Consider the following 23753-nt stretch of genomic DNA (forward strand, 5'->3'; position numbering starts at 1 on the left):
ATTTGTGTTAGATCATTTTTTTCGCCTGAACATTGCGTCTCTACAACAGCAACCTGGAGAGGAGTGCTGGGAATGGACAAGCAAAATATTTTGCGGCCCTGCCTTTGACAAAGTGAGCACTGCTTATCAAAGGGCGGCATCAGCGTTCACCTAAAAAGCCCATATGCCACTGGTTGAGAGAAATTGTCATTGTTTTTCGGCAGAATTATGAGAGGTTTTATGTGTTGTTGTTGGTGGTGCGTAATGGTCAGTTTAGCTCAGAAAATGCCGCCCTCGTCAATCTGCCGCCACAGGTGGCTGCCTAATCCTGCCAAATGAGAGGGCAGGCCGTGCCTATAGCATATCATAATCACATCAATAAATTGGTTATAAACCGTAACAGGTTTTTTTTATTTTATTTCACTTTTATTTAACCAGGTAGGCCAATCGAGAACAAGTTCTCATTTACAACTGTGACCTGGCCAAGATAAAGCAAAGCAGTGCGACAAAAACAACAGAGTTACACATGCGATAAACGTACAGTCAATAACACAATAGAAAAATCTATGTACAGTGTGTGCAAATGTAGAAGAGTAGGAAGGTAAGGCCATAAATAGGCCATAGATGTAAAATAATTACAATTGAGCATTAACACTGGAGTGATAGATGTGCAGATGATGATGTGCAAGTAGAGATACTGGGGTGCAAAAGAGCAAGAGGATAAGTAACAATATGGAGAGGAGGTAGTTGGGTGTGCTATTTACAGATTGGCTGTGTACAGTGATCGGTAAGCTGCTTTGACAGCTGATGCTTAAAAAGTTAGTGAGGGAGATATGTCTCTAGCTTCAGTGATTTTTGCAATTTGTTCCAGTCATTGGCAGCAGAGAACGGGAAGGAAATGCGGCCAAAGAAGTGTTGGCTTTGGGGATGACCAGTGAAATATACCTGCTGGAGCGTGTGCTACTGGTGGGTGTTGCTATGGTGACCAGTGAGCTGAGATAAGGCAGGGCTTTACCTAGTCAAGACTTATAGATGACCTGGAGCCACTGGGTTTGGCGACGAATATGAAGCGAGGGCCAGCCAACGGGAGCATACAGGTCGCAGCGGTGGGTAGTATATGGGGCTTTGGTGACAAAACAGATGGCAATGTGATTACTCAGCAAACTGGATGCAGTCTGAGTGTTGGAGGCTATTTTGTAAATTACATCGCCAAAGTCAAGGATCAGTAGGATAGTCAGTTTTACGAGGGTGTTTGGCAGCATGAGTGAAGAAGGCTTTGTTTGCGAAATAGGAAGCCGATTCTAGATTTAATTTTGGATTGGAGATGCTTAATGTGAGCCTGGAAGGAGTTTACAGTCTAACCAGACACCTAGGTATTTGTAGTTGTGACAGCAAAATGGATGCTGAGGAAGTGGCAAATAACCTCGAAACGGGGGGATATTTACAGTTTGCTCAGGAGGTAAAGGGAAAGTCAAATGAGTGGAATAAATGTGACTAGTTGTGGAAAATACTGGAGATCAAGAAAAAGGTAAGGAGCAAGCGCTATGTGCATATTATGTGTGCTAAACAGGTGCTGTATAGATTACAATATAATTGTAAGTATAAGCATACCAGAGAGTTGTAATGTTTTTTTGTCAAGCTTTTATTACAGCAAAGATTAAAAACAGTCACATTAATTTGTGAATAAAATTTCTGAAATAGAAAGCTAATTATTCAAACGCTCGCTTTATTTTATTATGTACTACTGTACATGAAGAGCAACAAATCTAAGCAATTTGAATGGCGACACCCCCTTCTCTGTCAGACCTAAAAACATTGTAAGAGACGCATACATTGTCAGCGACGCATGGACTTCTTTAACCAAGATTAAGTTATAAACAGAATATCTTCATTGGTTTGAAATCAAACTTCTGCCATTTACGTCAACCAGCCCAATGAAGCAGATGTGGGATTTCAGATCATTCCTCGAATGAGGACGTGGATTAAAACAAGAACAAATGAGGGTTAGCTGTTGTGGGCAAGGACTGATATCCTATCATTGGCAGCAGTCATTTAACCTGTCTGGGCTAGGGGGCAGTATTGAGAATTTTGGAAAAATATGTTCCCATTTTTAACTGCCTCCTACACCAACTCAGAAGCTAGAATATGCATATTATTGTTCAGGTTTGGATAGAAAACACTCTGAATTTTCTAAAACTGTTTGAATGGTGTCTGTGAGTATAACAGAACTCCTATGGCAGGCAAAAACCTGACAAGGTTTCAAGCAGGAAGTACCCTGTCTGACAAGGAGTCGTGCGTCTTGCATCTTTTTATTGAAAAGTAAGGATCTTAGCTGTAACGTGACAATTCCCAGGGCTCCAATAGGCTCTCAGAGCCCGCGAAATAACTGAAGGTTTACGAGGGAGCCTCAGGTTGAAACATATTATCGCCTTTTGTAAGTGGATGCTCCGAGGACCTTTGAATGATGCGCGTGCATGAGTCGCTTCTGAGGAGAAATTTTATTCGGCTGTTTAGGCTAAATGCATACTCCCGGTCGGAATATTATCACTTCTCTACGACATAAATGGCATAAAAATTGGTTTTAAACAGCGGTTGACATGCTTCGAAGTACGGTAATGGAATATTTAGACATTTTTGACACGCCAATGCGCCATGCGCGAAACCGGGAAGAAGCATTCTAGAACTCACGAACAAAACGTCGCTGTTTGGATATAACGATGGATTATTTGGGACCAAACCAACATTTGTTATTGAAGTAGAAGTCCTGGCAGTGTATTCTGATGAAGAACAAGCAAGGTAAGAACATTTTTCTTATAGGAAATGTGATTTTGGTGGATGCTGACCTGGGTGGGTATCTAAATAGCTAGCCCTGTAATGCCGGGCTATGTACTTAGATTATTGCAAAATGTGCTTCATCCGAAAAGCTATTTTAAAATCGGACATATCGAGTGCATAGAGGAGTAATGTATCTATAATTCTTAAAATAATTGTTATGCTTTTTGTGAACGTTTATTGTGAGTAATTTAGCAAACTGTTAGTAAATTCAACGGAAGTTTGCCGGGGGTTATGCGTTTTCTGAACGTCACATGCTAATGCAAAAAGCTGTTTTTTGATATAAATATGAACTTGATTGAACAGACATGCATGTATTGTATAACACAATGTCCTAGGTGTGTCATCTGATGAAGATCATCAAAGGTTAGTGCTGCATTTAGCTGTGGTTTGGGTTTATGTGACATGATATGCTAGCTTGAAAAATGGCTGTCTGATTTTTTCTGGCTGGGCACTCTGCTGACATAATCTAATGTTTTGCTTTCGTTGTAAAGCCTTTTTGAAATCGGACAGTGGGGTTAGATTAACGAGATTCTTGTCTTTAAATAGCTGTAAAATAGTCATATGTTTGAGAAAATTGAAGTAATAGTATTTCTAACGATTCAAAAATCGCGCCACTGGAATATCAGTAGCTGTTACGTAGGTGGGACGAAATCGTCCCACATACCCCAGACAGGTTAACTGTGGCGCCACGGCATGGCAAAACCATTGTTGCCACGCCCCAAAAATATAGAACATGGAGAAATATTTCCGCTGAGGTGGATTTTGAAGATGCTGGAACAGTCCACATTTACTTTTAAATATTCCTCTTGAGGCGCATTCAAGTTGTGAGTGCCAGAGAGAGGGAATTCCCAAAATGGAATATAAGCTGCAAAAATAGGCTAAATGTATTTGATAGGCCAACTAAAAACTTGTGTCAGCAGCACACGTTTACATTTTATATGGCCTGCGTATGTTCTAATGGACAAAAGCTTTAATTAATTAATGGTTGTTAAAAAGTGTACCATCTTGATTTAAAATGTTTCCAACCGGCAATGTAATTGTTCTGAACCACAAGCCGATCCACACGCTGAAAATGTTTTCATTACACCAGCTAGATTTTTTTTCAGCTCACCCGCTACTCTACTGACTAGCCCAATAGGGTAAAAATGCAGATAGAGAACCCCATGCTTCAGCCTATTTATTTATAGCCATTACACTGCATCAGATGGGCTACAGTTGATAATGATTATTGCGAAAAGCATACCTGATAATAATGGACCATGCATAGGCTATATGCATGGTCCAATATGTTAAAATAATTTTAACAAACAATTTAACCAATATATTATTTGCCTCATTTCTGGAACTGGAAATTATATTTTAGATATCAGCATAATTGTATTTTCATTCATTTTGGAGTAGAATGCCGTTTTAATGTTCTACCCATGGAGTCTGACTTCAGAAACCACTACTGAGAAGCGCTGTTTCAGAGACGGCAAGGGCCAGGGTGCCCTGATGAACGGCTCTGGACCAGTGCCGGCTCTGGACCAGTACCTCTACTCTAGCTTTCCTCCTGGGGCTGACTGCTCAAGCCATGAATGAACTACCCTGCCTGCCATGATTGTCTATTGAACCATTGGCCTTGTTTTCCAAAATTGCATGTCTTTTTTTCCTGCTTAAAGCGATTTCAGAGTAAAAAAAAGTGCTATAAAAGTTAACATTTTTAACAATACAATGGCTACAGTATAAAAAAAAATTTGTTGCCTTCACCACCTCCCATTGACCCTGGTTTGGTTCGAAAGAAAATAGCCTCTCATGACTGTGAAGGGGCTGGCATTCATGATTCACATACCTCAGGACCACGAGAGTTATGGAGTTATAGTCTACATGGCTCTAAGGAGGAGCACCATTCAGACGTCATCGATAAGGGATAAACCAACGACTTTAGCTCACACACAAAGATGGTGATTATCCAAATATGCAGCATTATTTTGTCTGGGAAATTGTTATTTTTCCGATAACACTAATTCAGCGATGCAATCTGGAGACAGCCAGTGGATTAACTGCTGAAGGATTACAATAAAAACTCATCTTTAGGAATGTTATCGACATGATGCCATCAAGTTGTTCCGGTCTGTGCTTGACTGGAGATTCCTAAATAATGGATATTTAAAAATATTCCCAAGTTCTTCTGATGCAGTTGAGCCGGATACTCCCTGACCCTGTTAAGGTTAAAAACCTGGAACAAAAAATAATATTTCGCATTCCACTGAGGAATAATACAATGACCATGGACTTAGTTTAAATCCCTGGATATCCTAAATATATCTGCTACGTATCCATATTTTGTCTGTGCGTGTGCCTGGACTCCCAGAATACAAATGTGTTCCATCATACCTGGCATGAGTAAGCAGGGGGTTGGATTAACCAATACATTAAACGACCACCGGACCAGCCTCCCTCAGTCACAGGGCCACAGTGACTGACTTCTCTCTCGTCCACCACTCACGCTGCGATTGTACAGCCGACCACTGACCCCATGCAATTTAACATTAACATACACTGGACAGTTGTTACCTCTGTGCAGGGGTGTGGGTGCATTGCTATTAGCATTAGCACAATGACATGCTATCTGTTCTCATAGACTTCCAGTCAGTGAGCCAACAACTGTCCATTTAAAAGCTTGTCTCAGCACAGCTATTTTCAGGTCTCTCTAGAGCTGTTCGATCGGGTTAAAGTCTGGGCTCTGGCTGAGCCACTCAAGGACATTCAGAGACTTGTCCCGAAGCCACTCCTGCGTGGTCTTCGCAATGTGATTAGGGTTGTTGTCCTGTTGAAAGGTGAACCTTCACTCCAGTCTGAAGTCCTGAGCGCTCTGGTGCAGTCTCAAAAACCATCAAGCGCTATGATGAAACTGGCAATCATGAGGGACGCCACAGGAAAGGAAGACCCAGAGTTACCTCTGCTGCAGAGGATAAGTTCATTGGAGTTACCAGCCTCAGCAATTGCAGCCCAAATAAATGTTTCACCGAGTTCAAGTAACAAACACATCTCAACATCAACTTTTCAGAGGAGACCGCGTGAATCCGGCCTTCATAGTCAAATTGCTGCAAAGAAACCACTACTAAAGGACACCAATAAGAAAAAGATACTTGCTTGGGCCAAGAAACACTAGCAATGGACATTAGACCGGTGGAAATCTGTCCTTTGGTCTGATGAGTCCAAACTGGAGAATTTTGGTTCCAACCGCCGTATCTTTGTGAGACACAGAGTAGGTGAACGGATGATCTCCGCATGTGTGGTTCCCACCGTAAAGCATGGAGGGAGGTGTTATGCTGTGGGGGTGCTTTGCTGGTGACACTGTCTGTGATCTATTTAGAATTCAAGGCACACTTAACCAGCATGCCTACCACAGCATTCTGCAGCGATACGCCATCCCATCTGGTTTGCGCTTAGTGGGACTATCATTTGTTTTTCAACAGGACAATGACCCAACACACCTCCAGGCTGTGTAAGGGCCATTTGACCAAGAAGGAGAGTGATAGAGTGCTGCATCAGATGACCTGGCCTCCACAATCACCCGACCTCAACCCAAATGAGATGGTTTGGGACCGCAGAGTGAAGGAAAAACAGTCAACAAGTGCTCAGCATATGTGGAAACTCCTTTGAGACTGTTGGAAAAGCATTCCAGGTGAGTACCTCATGAAGCTGGTTGAGAGAATGCAAAGCTGTCATCAAGGCAAAGGGTGGCTACCTTGAAGAACCTATAATATATTTTTTTATTTAACACTTGTTTGGTTACTACATGATTCCATATATGTAATTTCAAAGTTTTGATATCTTCCCTATTATTCTATGTAGATAATAGTAAATATAACAGAAAAACCCTTAAGTAGGTGTGTCCAAACTTTTGACTGGTACAGCATATGGATGATTTATAAAGCCAGGCACATTTAACTATTGATTATAGACCTAATTAAGTTAGAGTTTCTTCTCTGCTCACTTTTCTTAGATAAGGCAAGGGCTGTTTTCTCGTCTCCCCATTCTGCTGCTGCATCCGCCGCATTGTTCTCAACACCAATATGCTGGTTAACTTTGCTATTAAGCACATGGCAACATGGTCTAAGAAAAAGGCCCTAATTCAACATTGCAGTGATGCGTTTCAGAACTGAGGACAGCGACCACTACGCAAAGCGGGAGGAAGCGCATTTGTTATAAAATAATATCATTTGGCCTCCCGAGTGGCACAGTGGTTTAAAGCACTGCATCTCAGTGCTTGAGGCATCACTACAGACCGGGGTTCGATCCCAGGCTGAGGCGGCGCACAATTGGCCCAGCATCGTCCGGGTTAGGGGAGGGTTTTAAATGGACGGATTTGCTTGTCCCATCATGCAATAGCAACTCCTTGCGGAGGGCGCCTGCAAGCTGACTTCGGTCACCAGCTGGACGGTGTTTCCTTCGACACATTTGTGCGGCTGCTTCCGGGTTAAGCGAGCAGTGTGTTAAGAACCAGTGTGGCTTGGCAGGTTTGTGTTTTTCGGAGGACACATGGGACAAGACTAAGCACCAAATTGGATATTACTATGTAATATAACCATATACAATTTCAGTAGCACATATCTTAGACTGATAGACTGTGCCATCCCCACAGCCTCCACAATGTATTAGTCCACTCAGACAGGTGCGAATCAGACTGCTGTCTTGTACACAACTTTATATATACATATATATGTGTGTGTGTGTGTACACACACACACACACACACACACACACACACACACACACACACACACACTGCTCAAAAAAATTAAGAGAACACTAAAATAACACATCCCAGATCTGAATGAATGAAATAATCTTAATAAATACTTTTTTCTTTACAAAGTTGAATGTGCTGACAACAAAATCACACAAAAATAATCAATGGAAATTCAATTTATCAACACATGGAGGTCTGGATTTGGAGTCACACTCAAAATTAAAGTGGGAAACCACACTACAGGCTGATCCAACTTTGATGTAATGTCCTTAAAACAAGTCAAAATGAGGCTCAGTAGTGTGTGTGGCCTCCACGTGCCTGTATGACCTCCCAACAACACCTGGGCATGCTCCAGATGAGGTGGCGGATGGTCTCCTGAGGGATCTCCTGCCAGACCTGGACTAAAGCATCCGCCAACTCCTGGACAGTCTGTGGTGCAACGTGGCGTTGGTGGATGGAGCGAAACATGTCCCAGATGTGCTCAATTGGATTCAGGTCTGGGGAACGGGCGGGCCAGTCCATAGCATCAATGCCTTCCTCCTGCAGGAACTGCTGACACACTCCAGCCACATGAGGTCTAGCATTGTCTTGCATTAGGAGGAACCCAGGGCCAACCGCACCAGCATATGGTCTCACAAGGGGTCTGAGGATCTCATCTCGGTACCTAATGGCAGTCAGGCTACCTCTGGCGAGCACACAACGACTGTGTTTTACACTCAGTTTCAACCTGCTGAACTTCTTCAAATTGATCATCACAGTGAGTTGAGTTTTAAACGAACGATACTGTTGATATGCGTTTGATGTGATTTTTGATGTCATTTGCATTGATCTCAGTGGTTAGAGGGACAATAGAGCCCTGTGTACCAGGCCATTAGGACCTGCTGGTCGTTAGAAAGTTGGGTACTACCAAAGCATGTCCAGAATGCATAAGAGGAGATTACCATGACTCAACGGTCACATGGAATTTTACTGCGGTCATGACTCATGACTGCCGGTGTGGCGGTAATACGTTCAACCCAACAGCCCTAGTCAGTCCCAGTGGGCCACTGAGCCCTTTCTAGCCAAAATGTAAAAGTAAAAGAATAATTATACACTAGCTGGCTAGTTGGCAAAAAACATTGTTGCCTCAGCATTGAAAGTTAGTTAGGTATCTAACATAGCTGTACTGGCCATCATTATAAGCTGCTAGCTGGGATATATAATTTGGATGAACCGTCATTCCAAATTCAGTTGACCAATAGAATCATCATTACACCTCCCTCTAAACCCCACCTACACGGAATGAACGTGCTAAAACTTTGCAACCGCAAAAAAAAGGCAGCGAAAGCAAAGGGCAGGGTAACGTAACCCAAAATGTTTTGGGCCTACACTTTTAAGGTCGAACAGCAGTCACTGATTAGGTAATATACTATGTACTGTTCCAAATGGTGGGGCTACCATGAGCAAAAACATGGATTCGAACAGAAACAAAAATATGCACACCATCTTTGCCGCCATGGAAACACATCAACAGCTCCACCCACCTGGTAAACACAGGGAGCTGTGATTGGATGACCTGGACCCTGATGATGACCAGCAGCAAGGTGCTGATGATGAGGACGATGAGCTTGAGGAGTGTCTGCAGGACAGCATAGGGGAAACCATCTTTACCCCTCAGCACCTGGAGGAGAGTATCCAACAGCATGGGCAGTGTGAACTGAGAGAGGTGGGGGGGAGAGAACAGGCGAGAGGGAGAGGGAGATTGAGAGATAGACAGTGAGAGAAACAATTAAATGACTTATCTGTACACGGGATTCACAATGGGGTGAGAGGTCAGTTGTGTTGATTTTTCATTCTAGTCGACTTCCAGTTGAGAAACACTGATCAGTTAACAATGTTTTCTTGATACAAGGCCTAGCCTTGTCTGAATACTAAGCTTGAAGGCAAATCAACAGAGTGAAATCAAGCATTTAAACCAAACAGTGGCTGTTCTTTGAAGTGCAAACAAATCCTCAACTAATATAACCAGATGGATCAAGATTCTTTAATATTTGGGGGCAAAAATAGACTAAGGAGGTACATGACACAAACGCATCAGGGAGCCAAAGCCAAGACTCCTCTTCATCTGCAAGCAGAGGCCTTAGCGTTGATAAAGTATCCGAGACGAGGGAGACACCAAAACAGCTGCTCACCATCATTCCTTTTCAAGTAACCCTTTTGTAGTAAAAATGGGAGCTAGCCAGTATCATTAAAAAAAGAGAAATGTCCCATAACTCAAATCTATTACTGGGGTTTTGTAAGCGAGGGCGTGACCGTGCAGTGTGAGTAATTGTTGAAGCGATGGCGAGTGTTGCACTGTGAAGCGAGGTTACGGGCATGACCTGCCTTACCCCTTGTGCAATTTTGTCAGTTCCCATTTTGTTGTCATTCTGATAAAGGCCATTGATGGTGTAAACATCCTGTTTTTGACCTAAATTACACTATGTTAATAAAGTATTACGTTTTTAATCGTAAGTGAGCGTTAAGCCGTTTCTTTTCAAAAGCTCGAATCTTGTTATGATTGCACCTTGTTTCACATTGGTTGAGCGCCTACTTCTCCTCTCAAAACGTACCCCTTGTGCAACAAACACCTCGTGGACACAGCAGATGGCGATGACTGTGATGCCTTGCTCCTTGCATAAAGTGGCTGCAGCCACCAGAACCACAGTCACAGCAATGGGAGTCCACACTAGAGAGAGAAAGGTTGAAAAAAAATAAGGAAAATAGAGAATAGGATGTTGCCAGAGGTCATATTCATACACACAATCACATTCTACAAAAATGAATGCATTTCCACACAACTTGCTTTATGCCCTATTCTACCTCATTGTTGACTACACCAAATTCAGCCAGAACGATGCAAAACATCAGCTTGCTTGTTATTAGCGTTGCAAAGCTACCAGTAATTTACCAAAGTTAACGGAATCTTCAGTCAAACTATAGTTTTGGCACGTCGGTTAGGACATCTACTTTGCACATAACAAGTAATTTTTCCAACAATTGTTTAGAGACAGATTATGTAACTTACAATTCACTGTATCACAATTCCAGTGGGTCAGAAGTTTAAATACAATTCCCTGTGGCTCAGTTGGTAGAGCATGGTGTTTGCAACGCCAGCATGGTGTGATTCCCACAGGGGGCCAGTACAAAAAAAAATGCATGAAATTAAAAGTATGAAATGTATGCATTCATTACTGTAAGTCGCTCTGGATAAGAGCGTCTGCTAAATGACCAAAATGTAAGTTGACTGTGCCTTTAAACAGCTTGGAAAATTCCATAAAATTATGTCATGGCTTTAGAAGCTTCTGATAGGCTAATTGACATCATTTGAGTTAATTGGAGGATTACCTGTAGATGTATTTCAAGACCTACCATGGAACTCAGTGCCTCTTTGCTTGACATCGTGGGAAAAATCTAAAGAAATCAGCCAAGGCCATAGAATTTTTTTTATTGTAGACCTCCACAAGTCTGGTTCATCCTTGAGAGCAATTTCCACACGCCTGAAGGTACCACGTTCATCTGTACAGTAGTGGACAAAGGTTTTGAGAATGACACAAATATTAATTTTCACAAAGTCTGCTGCCTCAGTTTGTATGATGGCAATTTGCATATACTCCAGAATGTTTTGAAGAGTAATCAGATGATTTGCAATTAATTGCAAAGTCCCTATTCGCCATGCAGATGAACTGAATCCCCCAAAAACATTTCCACTGCATTTCAGCCCTGCCACAAAAGGACCAGCTGACATGTCAGTGATTCTCTCGTTAACACAGGTGTGAGTGTTGACGAGGACAAGGCTGGAGATCACGCTGTCATGCTGATTGAGTTTGAATAACAGACTGGAAACTTCAAAAGGAGGGTGGTGCTTGGAATCATTGTTCTTCTTCTGTCAACCATGGTTACCTGCAAGGAAACACGTGCCATCATCATTGCTTTGCACAAAAAGGGCTTCACAGGCAAGGATATGGGCTGCCAGTAAGATTGCATCTAAATCAACCATTTATCGGATCATCCAGAACTTCAAGGAGAGCGGTTCAATTGTTGTGAAGAAGGCTTCAGGGCGCCCAAGGAAGTCCAGCAAGCCCCAGGACGGTCTCCTAAAGTTGATTCAGCTGCGGGATCGGGGCAGCACCAGTACAGAGCTTGCTCAGGAATAGCAGCAGGCAGGTGTGTGTGCATCTGAATGCACAGTGAGGTAAAGACTTTTGGAGGATGGCCCAGTGTCAAGAAGGGCAGCAAAGAAGCCACTTCTCTCCAGGAAAAACATCAGGGACAGACTGCTATTCTGCAAAAGGTACAGGGATTGGACAGCTGAGGACTGGGGTAAAGTCATTTCTCTGACGAATCCCCTTTCCAATTGTTTGGGGCATCCGGAAAAAAGCTTGTCCGGAGATGACAAGGTGAGCGCTACCATCAGTCCTGTGTCATGCCAACAGTAAAGCATCCTGAGACCATTCATGTGTGGGGTTGCTTCTCAGCCAAGGGGGTGGGCTCACTCAGAATTTTGCCTAAGAACACAGCCATGAATAAAGAATGGTACCAACACATCCTTCGAGAGCAACTTCTCCCAACCATCCAGGAACAGTTTGGTGACGAACAATGCCTTTTCCTGCATGATGGAGCACCTTGCCATAAGGCAAAAGTGATAACTAAGTGGCTCGGGGAACAAAACATCAATATTTTGGGTCCATGGCCAGGAAACTCCCCAGACCTTAATCCCATTGAGAACTTGTGGTCAATCCTCAAGAGGCAAACAAAAACCTACAAATTCTGACAAACTCCAAGCACTGATTATGCAAGAATGGGCTGCCATCAGTCAGGATGTGGCCCAGAAGTTAATTGACAGCATGCCAGGGCGGATTGCAGAGGTCTTGAAAAAGAAGGGTCAACACTGCAAATATTGACTCTTTGCATCAACTTCATGTAATTGTCAAAAAAAGCCTTTGACACTTATGAAATGCTTGTAATTATACTTCAGTATTCCATAGTAACAACTGACAAAAATATCTAAAGACACTGAGGCAGCAGATTTTGGAAATTAATATTTGTGTCATTCTCAAAACTTTTGGCCACGACTGTACAAACAATAGTACGCAAGTATAAACACCATGGGACCACGCAGCCGTCATACCGCTCAGAAAGGAGACACGTTCTGTCTCCTAGAGATGAACGTACTTTGGTGCGAAAAGTGAAAATCAATCCCAGAACAACAGACCTTGTCAAGATGCTGGAAGAAACAGGTACAAAAGTGTCTATATCCACAGTAAAACGAGTCCTATATCAACATAACCTGAAAGGCCACAAGGTAAGGAAGAAGCCACTGCTCCAAAACTGCCCTAAAAAAAAGCCAGACTACGGTTTGCAACTGCACATGGGGATAAAGATCAAACAATGTTCTCTGCTCTGATGAAACAAAAATAGAACTGTTTGGCCATAATGACCATCGTTATGTTGGACGAAAAAGGGGGAGGCTTGCAAGCCGAAGAACACCATCCCAACCGTGAAGCACGGGGGTGGCAGCATCATGTTGTGGGGGTGCTTTGCTGCAGGAGGCACTGGTGTCCTTCACAAAATAGATGGCATGAGGGAGGAAAATGATGTGGATATATTGAAGCAACATCTCAAGACATCAGTCTGGAAGTTAAAGCCCAAACATACTTCCAAACATACTTCCAAAGTTGTGGCAAAATGGCTTAAGGACAACAAAGTCAAGGTAGTGGAGTGGCCATCACAAAGCCCTGACCTCAATCCTATAGAAAATTTGTGGGCAGAACTGAAAAAGCGTGCGCGAGCAAGGAGGCCTACAAACCTGACTCAGTTACACCAGCTCTGTCAGGAGGAATGGGCCAAATTTTTACTAGGATTAAAAGTCAGGAATTGTGAAAAACTGAGTTTAAATGTATTTGGCTGGTGTATGTAAACTTCCTACATATATATAAAATATATTTTTTTACTGCATCTGTGTCCACATTATCCATGAGTTTCTAGTAGACCATATGGTTCAAGAGAAAATAGCCAAACAATGTCATCATTTTCTATGAACTCTGCAACTCTTTTCCCTTCACCACCTGGAGGAGAGTACCCATTGACTTTTCACAACTCTTTTCCCTTCACCACCTGAAGGAGAGTACCCAGTGACTTTTCACAACTGCCACCAGTTTCACGCCAAAACATTAACAAATGTATATTTTACTATGTCAATATGTGGTGTACAAAAAAAAGTATTAATATTCCATGCTGAAACTCATTAAACACCAAACGGTATTCAGTAAATTGGTTTATATTTAGGATTATGTTTTACAGCTTTTATTATTATTTCATATATTCATGTCCACACAGAGGGCCAGAGATGATTACAGATACCTGTAATAATCTTATGTGCCCAAAAGGGCCACTAGATGTCTTGTGAGACTACATAAAATGCTTGAAATATACCACAATTCTGGAAGTTTATTGATCAACTTCGAAAGTTTCCAATAATATACTCTCACTTGGCAACCGTACTTGTTAAAGTGTAAACACACCTGGCTGTTTGAATGAGGCTTTGTAAATTGTTTGTGGAGGAAAATGTGTATCTACGTGTTATGAACATGGACTATAGGCCACCGGAATATACATTGATGTGGTGTGATGAGTGGAAAATGTGTATTACATAAATGGACAATTCTTTCAGTTTCTCATTCACGTATGCAGAGTGTACATTTTTTGTTTTGACATTTGAGGCCTGTTGAAATGGGAGTTAATTACTCAAGTTTTCGTTCCTTGCACGCAAATTCACTTGACAGATTTGACTGTTTAACACTAGAAATGCAGATAATTGACCATTTTCTAAGCTCCGCCTCATCACCAACTTCATCCTGCAGCCATCGTCTGCATTGTGGGAGTCTCTATTGTCAACCAATCATTAGGCTATTTTTGTTTGACTCGTGAACGTGACGAAAGACAAATGACACAGGAACCAATTTGCCGCGATTTGTGTGTACAGTGGATATATGCTGTTGGAAAACCAGTGGCCGACTTTCGGCTGTTGCATCTCCCCTGACTTCACTCCGAGACTTTCGTCTACAGTTTGTTGCTTTAGCCTTACCCTTCAAAATGCGCCCAATATCTCTGTTGCTGCTTGTGGCAATGTCGTCTAGCTGAGTCTACCTATAAATTATGAAGTCAATCTCAATGTGACCTGCCAGATTCAGAAGCTTGAAAACCCCATTAGATTTTAACCACAACAAAAAACTAAAACTGAACATAATTCTGGATTGTTTATATTTTAGTTTGAGTCAAAGAATAGTTTCACTACATGTTTTGTTTTTATAACAGGTTTGTTTATTATTTTATTTCAGTTTACTAAATTGTTTTTATGATTCGCTTAAGTTTTAGTTCATTAAAATAACCTTGGTGCCCTCAAATCGTCCCTCAAATCGTTCCTTGAGTTGATATCTACCTTGTTATTTTCCTGAACAACCAATTGACACATTCTTTCAGACACTTAACTTCCCCATTCTGACAGTTGTCCTTGTGAGAACTGTAATCTTTCAGAAATCAAACACTATCATGATTCAATGGGAATTAATTGCATCTTCAAATGTCATCTTTCACAACGTAAAGTTTTTATCTATCAACACGGCCACCTACACAAAGCCTGTAATAAGATCCTCTATCCATCTGAAACAGTTCATCTGACATTCCGAATAGTTCCAGCGGTCTAAAGTGTGCGATGCAAAGCGAGACTTGGAGATGAATACTACCCCAACCGCCTATGATGAGGGTGCCATAACGAGTCAGGACATGGTTCTTGTTGTTCTCTGATGGCTCGCAACCAACAGGGAGAGGGGTACAGTAGACTCACTGAATAACAGACTAGCAAGTAGGAGCGTGCATCTCATTGTCCTGTTTCCCTCTGAAACCAGTGTGTGTGTGTGTGTGTGAGAGAGAGAGAGAGACAAACAAACAGGGGGACAGTATTGGTGGAGGTCTACAGTAAAAGTAGTTTCACCGATGGATTGGTCGGCTCCATTAGATCTGGTGTAGGCCAGGAACGCAGCCAGGAGGAAGATGGAGGACAGAAGCTCCGCTCTTCCTACGACACCCGTCACCTGTAAGAGGAACCAAAAGTTAAGTCAACATTTCTGGCACAAATATGTTATTCTCTCACCAATCAATCGAGGAGGTCCGCACTCCATGACACCCATCACCTGTCGGTCCATGGTATCAGGGACCCTTTGAACGTCCCTACCCCAACAAAATGTAAAATGGTTAGGGTAGGTGTTAAGGTTAGGTTAAGGATGTCCCAAGGATCCCGAATAGCACAAAATGTACAGTCAGAGGTGCAAAGTTAAAAGAAAACATTCAATGTCAACATTTCCAGGACAAAGATAGTTTTCTCATGAATCATTCTAATCAATCAACAACCTTTAAAACACTTCCTCCTCGGTCTCTATGGAAGTTCACACCTCTCAACATGTCTCCTAGGAATGCCTGGAATCTTCTGCAACCTGATTCTCCGTCCACCTAACTGTGAAAACCACAAGCTGTGTGAATGAGATCGCAGCAGATTCCAGGCTGTGAAAACAATCAAAAAGATGTCCGGCACCAGAGCATAAAATCAACAACCACCAAATGCAGGTAGATTTTGGCATTTGTATTTATTAGGGATCCCCATTAGCAGCAGCTACTCTTCCTGGGGTCCAAACACATTAAAGCACTTACATATAAAACAGTACTCTATGTACCTTTGTGTGTCTCTTCACAGTCCCTGCTGTTCCATAAGGTGTATTTTTACTATTTTTTTTTTACTATTTTTTTTTTTTTTTTTTTTATCTAACTCTACTGCTTGCATCAGTTACCTAATGTGGAATAGCGTTCCTTGTAGTCATGGCTCTGTGTAGTACTGTGCGCCTCCCATAGTCTGTTCTGCATTGGCAGGTAAGATGTCCATTTCACTAGCCACGTTGGGTGGTCAAAGCTCCACAGTGAGAGCATTTCACAGGCATTTGTGAATACAAAAGGGCAAGTATGATCACATTTACAGTGCATTCGGAAAGTATTCAGCCCCATTTACATTTTGTTACGTTACATCCTTGTTCTAAAATGTATTAAAATCGTTCCCCCCCTCAAATCTACACTCAATACCCCATAATGACAAAGCAAAAACAAGTTTAGAATTGTGCAAATTTATTATAAATACAAAAATATGACATCTACATAAGCATTCAGACCCTTTACTCAGTACTTTGTTGAAGCACCTTTGGCAGTGATTACAGCCTTGAGTCTTCTTGGGTATGACGCTACAAGCTTGGCACACCTGTATTTGGGGAGTTTCTCCCATTCTTCTCTACAGATCCTGTCAAGCTCTGTCAGGTTGGATAGGGAGCATCGCTGCACAGCTATTTTCAGGTCTGTCCAGAGATGTTCCATCGGTTTCAAGTCCGGGCTCTGGCTGGGCCACTCCAAGACATTTAGAGACTTGTCCCGAAGCCACTCCTGCGTTGTCATGGCTGTGTGCTTAAGGTCGTTGTCCTGTTGGAAAGTGAACCGTCACCCCAGTCTGAGGTCCTGAGTGCTCTGGAGAAGGGTTTTTCTCAAGGATCTCTCTGTACTTTACTCTGTTCATCTTTCCCTCGATCCTGGCTAGTCTCCCAGTCCCTACACCTGAAAAACATCCCCACAGCATGATGCTGTGGGGATGGCAAACTCCAAGCGGGCTGTCATGTGCCTCTTACTGAGGAGTGCCTTTCGTCTGGCCACTCTACCATAAAGGCCTGACTGGTGGAGTGCTGAAGAGATGGTTGTCCTTCTGGGAGGTTCTCACATCTCCACAGAGGAACTCTGGAGCTCCGTCAGAGTGACCATCGGATTCTTGGTCACCTCTCTGACTAAGGCCCTTCTCCCCCGATTGCGCAGTTTCCCCGGGCAGTCAGCGCTAGGAAGAGTCTTGGTGGTTCCAAACTTACTCCATTTAAGAATGATGGAGGCCACTGTGTTCTTGGGAACCTTCCATGCTGCAGAAATGTTTTTGTAGCCTTCCCCAGATCTGTGCCTCGACACAATCCTGTCTCGGAGCTCTACGGACAATTCCTTCGACCTGATGGCTTGGTTTTTGCTCTGACATGCACTGTCAACTGTGGGACCTTATATAGACAGGTGTGTGCCTTTCCAAATCATGTCCAAATCAATTGAATTTACCACAGGTGGACTAATGTTGTAGAAACATCTCAAAGATGATCAACGGAAACAGGATGGACCGGAGATCAATTTCGAGTCTCTTAGCAAAGGGTCTGAATAGTAATGTACTTTTTAATTTTTAAATATTTGCAAAAATGTCAAAAACCTCTTTCGGCTTTGTCATTATGGGGTATTGTGTGTAGATTGATGAGGGAAAATGTTAATTTAATCTATTTGAGAATAAGGCTACGTAACAAAATGTGGAAAAAGTCAAGGTGTCTGAATAAATGCTACAGTAGCTGTTTTCAAAGTATTTCTGCCATTTTGTTTCATAGTTAATCAATTAAAATCGCACAAAATCAAAGAACAAGTAATCCTATATAGCCAACCCCACCTCATGCTGCAACACTCCCTGGCTGAGGGCTGTGTGCTCTTGAAGAACTAAGTGAAAGATTGATTTTTAGAAGCGCTGCGGACAGACATAAATGTTGGTCTAATTTACTTGAAACTAAAGTCTACTGAAGTGAGACTTTGTCCTTGTGGTTCTTGGCTATTTATACCGAAGCAAAATATAAAACGCAACATGCAATAATTTCAAAGATTTTACTGAGTTACACTTCATATGAGGAAATCAGTCAGTCAATGGAAATAAATGCATTAGGCTCTAATCTATGGATTTCACATGACTGGGAAATCAGATACACAGATACAGTACCTTAAAAAAATATGTTTTTAAAAAACGGGCCTCAGGATCTCGTAACGATATTTCTGTGCATTCAAATTGCCATCGATAAAATGCAATTGTGTTAGTTGTCCGTAGCTTATGCCTGCCCATACTATAACCCCACCGCCGAACTCTGTTCACAACGGTGACATCAACAAAGCGCTTGCCCACACGACGCCAAACACGTGGTCTGCAGTTGTGAGGGCAGTTGAACGTACTGACAAATTCTCTAAAACGTCGGAGGGCAGCTTACGGTAGAGAAAATGTTGATCTCTGGCATCATCTCTGGTGGACATTCCTGCAGTCAGCATGCCAACTGCACACTCCCTAAAAACTTGACAGTGTGTCGTGACAAAAATGCACATTTTAGAGTGGCCTTTAATTGACCAAAAGGCTCCTTAACAGCTTCTACCCCCAAGCCATAAGACTGCTGAACAATTAATCAAATGGTCATCGGACAATTTACATTGACACCGCCCCCCTCCATTTGTTTTTTACCCTGCTGCTACTCACTGTTTATTATCTATGCATAGTCACTTCACCCCTACCTACATGTACAAATGATCTAGACTAACCAGTACCCCCTGTATATAGCCTCGTTATTGTTATTTTATTGTGTTACTTTTTATTATTTGGTTATATTTTAGTTCAGTATAGTAAAACATTTGTTTTAGAAACCTTACAAAGCATGCTTTGGTTTCTTTGTGTTTTATTGTTGAAATTTTAGCAGCAATAATTTATTTTGTTGCTGGCACAATTTTCTTCTTTCCATCTACCTGCTACAGTGGCTGGTGGACCAAATCGTTCATTTTATGCCCTGCTAGGCATAAATCATGGAGGGAGACCACACTGGTGGCTCTTGCAGTACAGGGGCCTCTAGCAGAAATATGTGAATGCTGACTGCCACCTTATGCGAGCACATGGAACTGCACGTTTCCTTTGCACAGGAGCGGCTGGGCTAGGAGATCCTCCACCATGAAGACAGCATGTTGAGAAAACATTTGGAAACGCCTTGAGGGACTACCTGGACTTGTCCAATAAGAAACAGATGTTGCAAAATATTTTTGCTTTGCTGAAAGTGGTCCGGCTGAGGTTGATTCAGTTCCATATTTAGGATGTCATACAGATGCAGTTCTATCTAAATATGTTCACTATGTTGAGATACCAGACACAGATGCAGCACAAATACACTGAACTACACATTCAGAAAGACAGACACTCTAAGAGGCTCACAACGGTCTCTTTGTCAGTGTTGATCATGAAGGGGACCTTCAGTACATCAAATGAAAAACAAATGGTCCGTTGAGAGAGAGATTCCAGATCAAGATAACGTGATTGCATTCGTCGGCCAGGGGCTTCTTTTTACCTATGAGTGAAATGGGCCCTTTCAAAGGATTGTCAGGCTGCACTCAGCTGAAGGAGAGAACACCATGAGGAAGATGAGAAGCAGTTCGAGGGAGCACTGAGCTGTGTAACATTACCACTCCCTTTACCAGAGCAGCAGAATGTTGTCTTTGTTATTTTTCTATCCTGTTTTTCTGTTCTATTCTATTTTTCTAAGGTCTGTCTGGTCGCCGGTGCAACTCATTTGAATGGGGCAAAATGGGGGGGGGTAAGGGGGTTAAGTAAACAGGCGAGAGGAGAAGTTGTTGTTGAGGTAGACAGTAATGACAGTGATGGGTTAAATTCGAGTTCACTCCCAATTCATGTATTGAAAAGCACATATCAAATGACCAATTCAGTAAACAAATACTGTGAAGGAACTGACGGCAACTTTTGAATTCCATTATTTTCATGTCACTAACTGCATGCAGGTCTGTACAACTCAAACAACGCCTACTACATAAAGCTGAGCAACTCTTGCTCGCCCTCTGTGCCATTGATCTTCTAAACTTGGTGGGAAGGACAAACTTTGGCATGGGAGCTTTCGTCCATGAACTTCTATGCTTCTGTTTAAATCTGTGCAACCCTTTCCTTTAGTTATTACAAGGTACACCCCGCCTAATAGTTGGGGTAAGGATTTGGGGAGAGTAAAGACCTTCCCACACTGTACATCATTCAGTCTTTTAAAAATCGTAGTGCATTTACGGAGTTGTAACATTTGAGAAAATATACTGATTAATAAAAAAAGTTTAAAAAAAATGAGTTTTGTCAAACACCACAATGCCACAGTTTAGAGGGGGAGAGCAATTGGCATGCTGACTGCAGGAAAGTCCATCAGAACTGTTGCAAGAGAATTGACAGTTAATATCTCCTCCATAAGCTGCCTCAGACGTCGTTTTAGAGAATTTGGCCGTACATCCAACCGGCCTCACAAACGCAGACAACGTGTATGACGTTGTGTGAACAGAGTGCCCCATGGTGGCGGTGGGGTTGTGGCATGGGCAGGCATATTGTTGTGCCTACAAGGCCAGCATCCCGGAGTCGCCTCTTCACTTTGCGGGTACTATTTAATGAAGCTGCCAGTTGAGGACATGTGAGGCTTCTGTTTCTCAAACTAGACACTAATGTACTTGTCCTCTTGCTCAGTTGTGCACCGGGGCCTCCCACTCTTTCTATTCTGGCTAGAGCCAGTTTGCGCTGTTCTGTTAAGGGAGTAGTACACAGCGTTGTACGAGATATTCAGTTTCTTGGCAATTTCTCGCATGGAATAGCCATCATTTCTCAGATCAAGAATAGACTGACGAGTTTCAGAAGAAGGTTCTTTGTTTCTGGCCATTTTGAGCCTGTAATCGAACCCACAAATGCTGATGCTCCGGACACTCAACTAGTCTAAAGAAGGCCAGTTGTATTGCTTCTTTAAATCAGCTGTGCTAACATAATTGCAAAAGGGTTTTCTAATGATCAATTAGCCTTTTAAAATGATAAACTTGGATTAGCTAACACAACATGCCATTGGAACACAGGAGTGATGGTTGCTGATAATGGGCCTCTGTACACCTATGTAGATATTACATAAGAAAATCTGCTGTTTCCAGCTACAATAGTCATTTACAACATTAACAATGTCTACACTGTATTTCTGTTATTTTAATGGGGGCAAAAAAGTGATTTTAGAAGAGCAACTGAAGCACAAAATGAGTCTGACGCCCAGCAGAAATGACAAAAAGCTTTTTAGAGCTCCATTTACAAAATGCAGCAAGATATTTCTCATGCGTTAGATTTTTTTTTCCTACGTGAAAAACACAGAATTCCTGATTAACACGACCCCTAAGTTAAACTTGTTATCTAAGTAAGTGGCTGGATTATTAAGGTGACTGGGCATCATATTGTGTTAGCTTTCTGTCATGTTTGAGAAGTCAAAGCCCTTTGGATGCGTTATCTTTACAGCTGCCACTGCCATCATGATTTCCTTGCGTTTTTTCTCTTCATTCTCAGCAGTCTGCTGCTCCACCCACTGAGCAGAGCAGGCAGGCCCGTTTCCCTAACGACTTCAAAATCCCCAAAGACACAGCATGTAGGCATGCTGATGGAGAGCCAGTACTGTTCTTCCTTCAGACTAGCATGGTTTCACATATACTTGTAATGGTCCAAACTCACCAAAATTGAAATTCAGTGCCCCACAGTGCATTTGGCAAGTATTCAGACCCTTTCACTTTTTCCCAAAAAAATTACATCATAGCCTTATTCTAAAATGTATAAAATAGTATTTTCCTCATCAATCTACACAATATACCATAATGACACATCATTACAAAAGAATTACTGAAATACTCCATTTACATAAGTATTCAGACCCTTTACTCAGTACTTTGCTGAAGCACCATTGGCAGCGATTACAGCCTTGAGTCTTCTTGGGTATTACGCACACCTGTATTTGCAGAGTTTCTCAATATTCTCTGCAGATCCTCTCAAACACAGTCAGGTTGGATGGGGAGCGTCGCTGCACAGCTATTTTCAGGTTTCTCCAGAGATGTTAGATCGGATTCAAGTCCGAGCTCCGGCTGGGCCACTCAAGCACACTCCGAGACTTGTCCCGAAGCCGCTCCTAAGTTGTCTTGTCTGTGTGCTTAGGGTCGTCGTGAACCTTCGCCCCCGACTGAGGACCTGAGCGCTCTGGAGCAGGTTTTCATCAAGGATCTCATTGTACTTTACTCCGTTCATCTTTTCTCTCGATCCTGACTGGTCTCCCAGTCTCTGCCGCTGAAAAACATCCCCACAGCATGGTGTTGTCGCCACCATGCTTCACCGTAGGGATGGTGCCAGGTTTCCTCTAGACATGACGCTTGGCATTCAGGGCAGAGTTCAATCTTGGTTTCATCTGACCAAAGATTCTTGTTTCTCATAGTCAGACTACTTTAGGGGCCTTTTGGCAAGCGGGCTGTCATGTGCCTTTTACTGAGGAGTGGCTTCCGTCTGACCATTTTACCATAAAGGCCTGATTGGTGGAGTGCTGAAGAGATGGGAGAACCTTCCAGAAGGACAACCATCTCCACAGAGGAACTCTGGAGCTCTGTCAGAGTGACCATCGGGTTCTTGGTCACCTCTCTGACCAAGGCCCTTCTCCTCCGATTGCTCCGTTTGGCCAGGCGGCCAGCTCCAGAAAGAGTCTTGGTGGTTTCAAACTTACTCCATTTAAGAATGATGGAGGTCACTGTGTTCTTGGGAACCTTCCATGCTGCAGAAATGTTTTGGTACCCTTCCTCAGATCTGTGCCTCGACACAATCCTGTCTCGGAGCTCTACGGACAATTCCTTCGATCTGATGGCTTGGTTTTTGCTCTGACATGCACTGTCAACTGTGGGACCTTATATAGACAGGTGTGTGCCTTTCCAAATCATGTCCAATCAATTGAATTTACCACAGGTGGACTAATGTTGTAGAAACATCAAGGATGATCAATGGAATAGAACAAAGGGTCTGAATACTTATGTAAATAAGGGATCCGTTTTTTTATTGTTAATATATTTGCAAACATTTCTAAAAACTTGTTTAGGCTTTCTCATTATGGGGTATTGTGTGTAGATTGATGAAGGAAAATGTTCATTTAATCTGTTTTAGAATAAGGCTACGTAAAAAAATTTGGAAAAAGTCAAGGGGTCTGAATACTTTCTGAATGCACTATATAGTAAAATAAATTCTGCAGTAGCTGTTTTCAAAGTATTTCTGCCATTTTGTTTCATAGTTAATAAATTAAAATCGCACAAATTCAAAGAACAACTAATCCTATATAGCCAACCCCACCTCATGCTGCAACACTCCCTGGCTGAGGGCTGTGTGCTCTTGAAGAACTAAGTGAACGATTGCTTTTTAGAAGCGCTGCGGACAGGCATAAATGTTGGTCTAATTTACTTGAAA

At 42.4% G+C, this 23753-nt stretch overlaps 1 protein-coding gene and 1 long non-coding RNA gene across 2 annotated transcripts in view; both read right to left on the bottom strand.

Moving 5' to 3' along the window:
• tmtc3 (transmembrane O-mannosyltransferase targeting cadherins 3) overlaps positions 1-23753 on the bottom strand; it is a 127711-nt gene that overhangs the window by 86866 nt on the left and 17092 nt on the right. Inside the window, exons 4-6 of the mRNA XM_029759207.1 lie at positions 15564-15663; positions 10144-10259; positions 9076-9248 (exon numbers count right to left, since the gene is read on the bottom strand). Coding sequence (XP_029615067.1) covers positions 9076-9248; positions 10144-10259; positions 15564-15663 — 389 coding nt within the window. The remainder of the gene's footprint in view (positions 1-9075; positions 9249-10143; positions 10260-15563; positions 15664-23753) is intronic.
• Positions 1604-5525, bottom strand: LOC115197564 (uncharacterized). Its single transcript, XR_003879031.1, has 2 exons — positions 3494-5525; positions 1604-2036 (listed from the first exon to the last, which is right to left on the bottom strand). It is a non-coding gene; the product is annotated as an uncharacterized LOC115197564 (long non-coding RNA).

This window comes from Salmo trutta, chromosome 7 (genome assembly GCF_901001165.1).
Source record: "Salmo trutta chromosome 7, fSalTru1.1, whole genome shotgun sequence".
Classification (NCBI taxonomy): Eukaryota; Metazoa; Chordata; class Actinopteri; order Salmoniformes; family Salmonidae; genus Salmo; species Salmo trutta.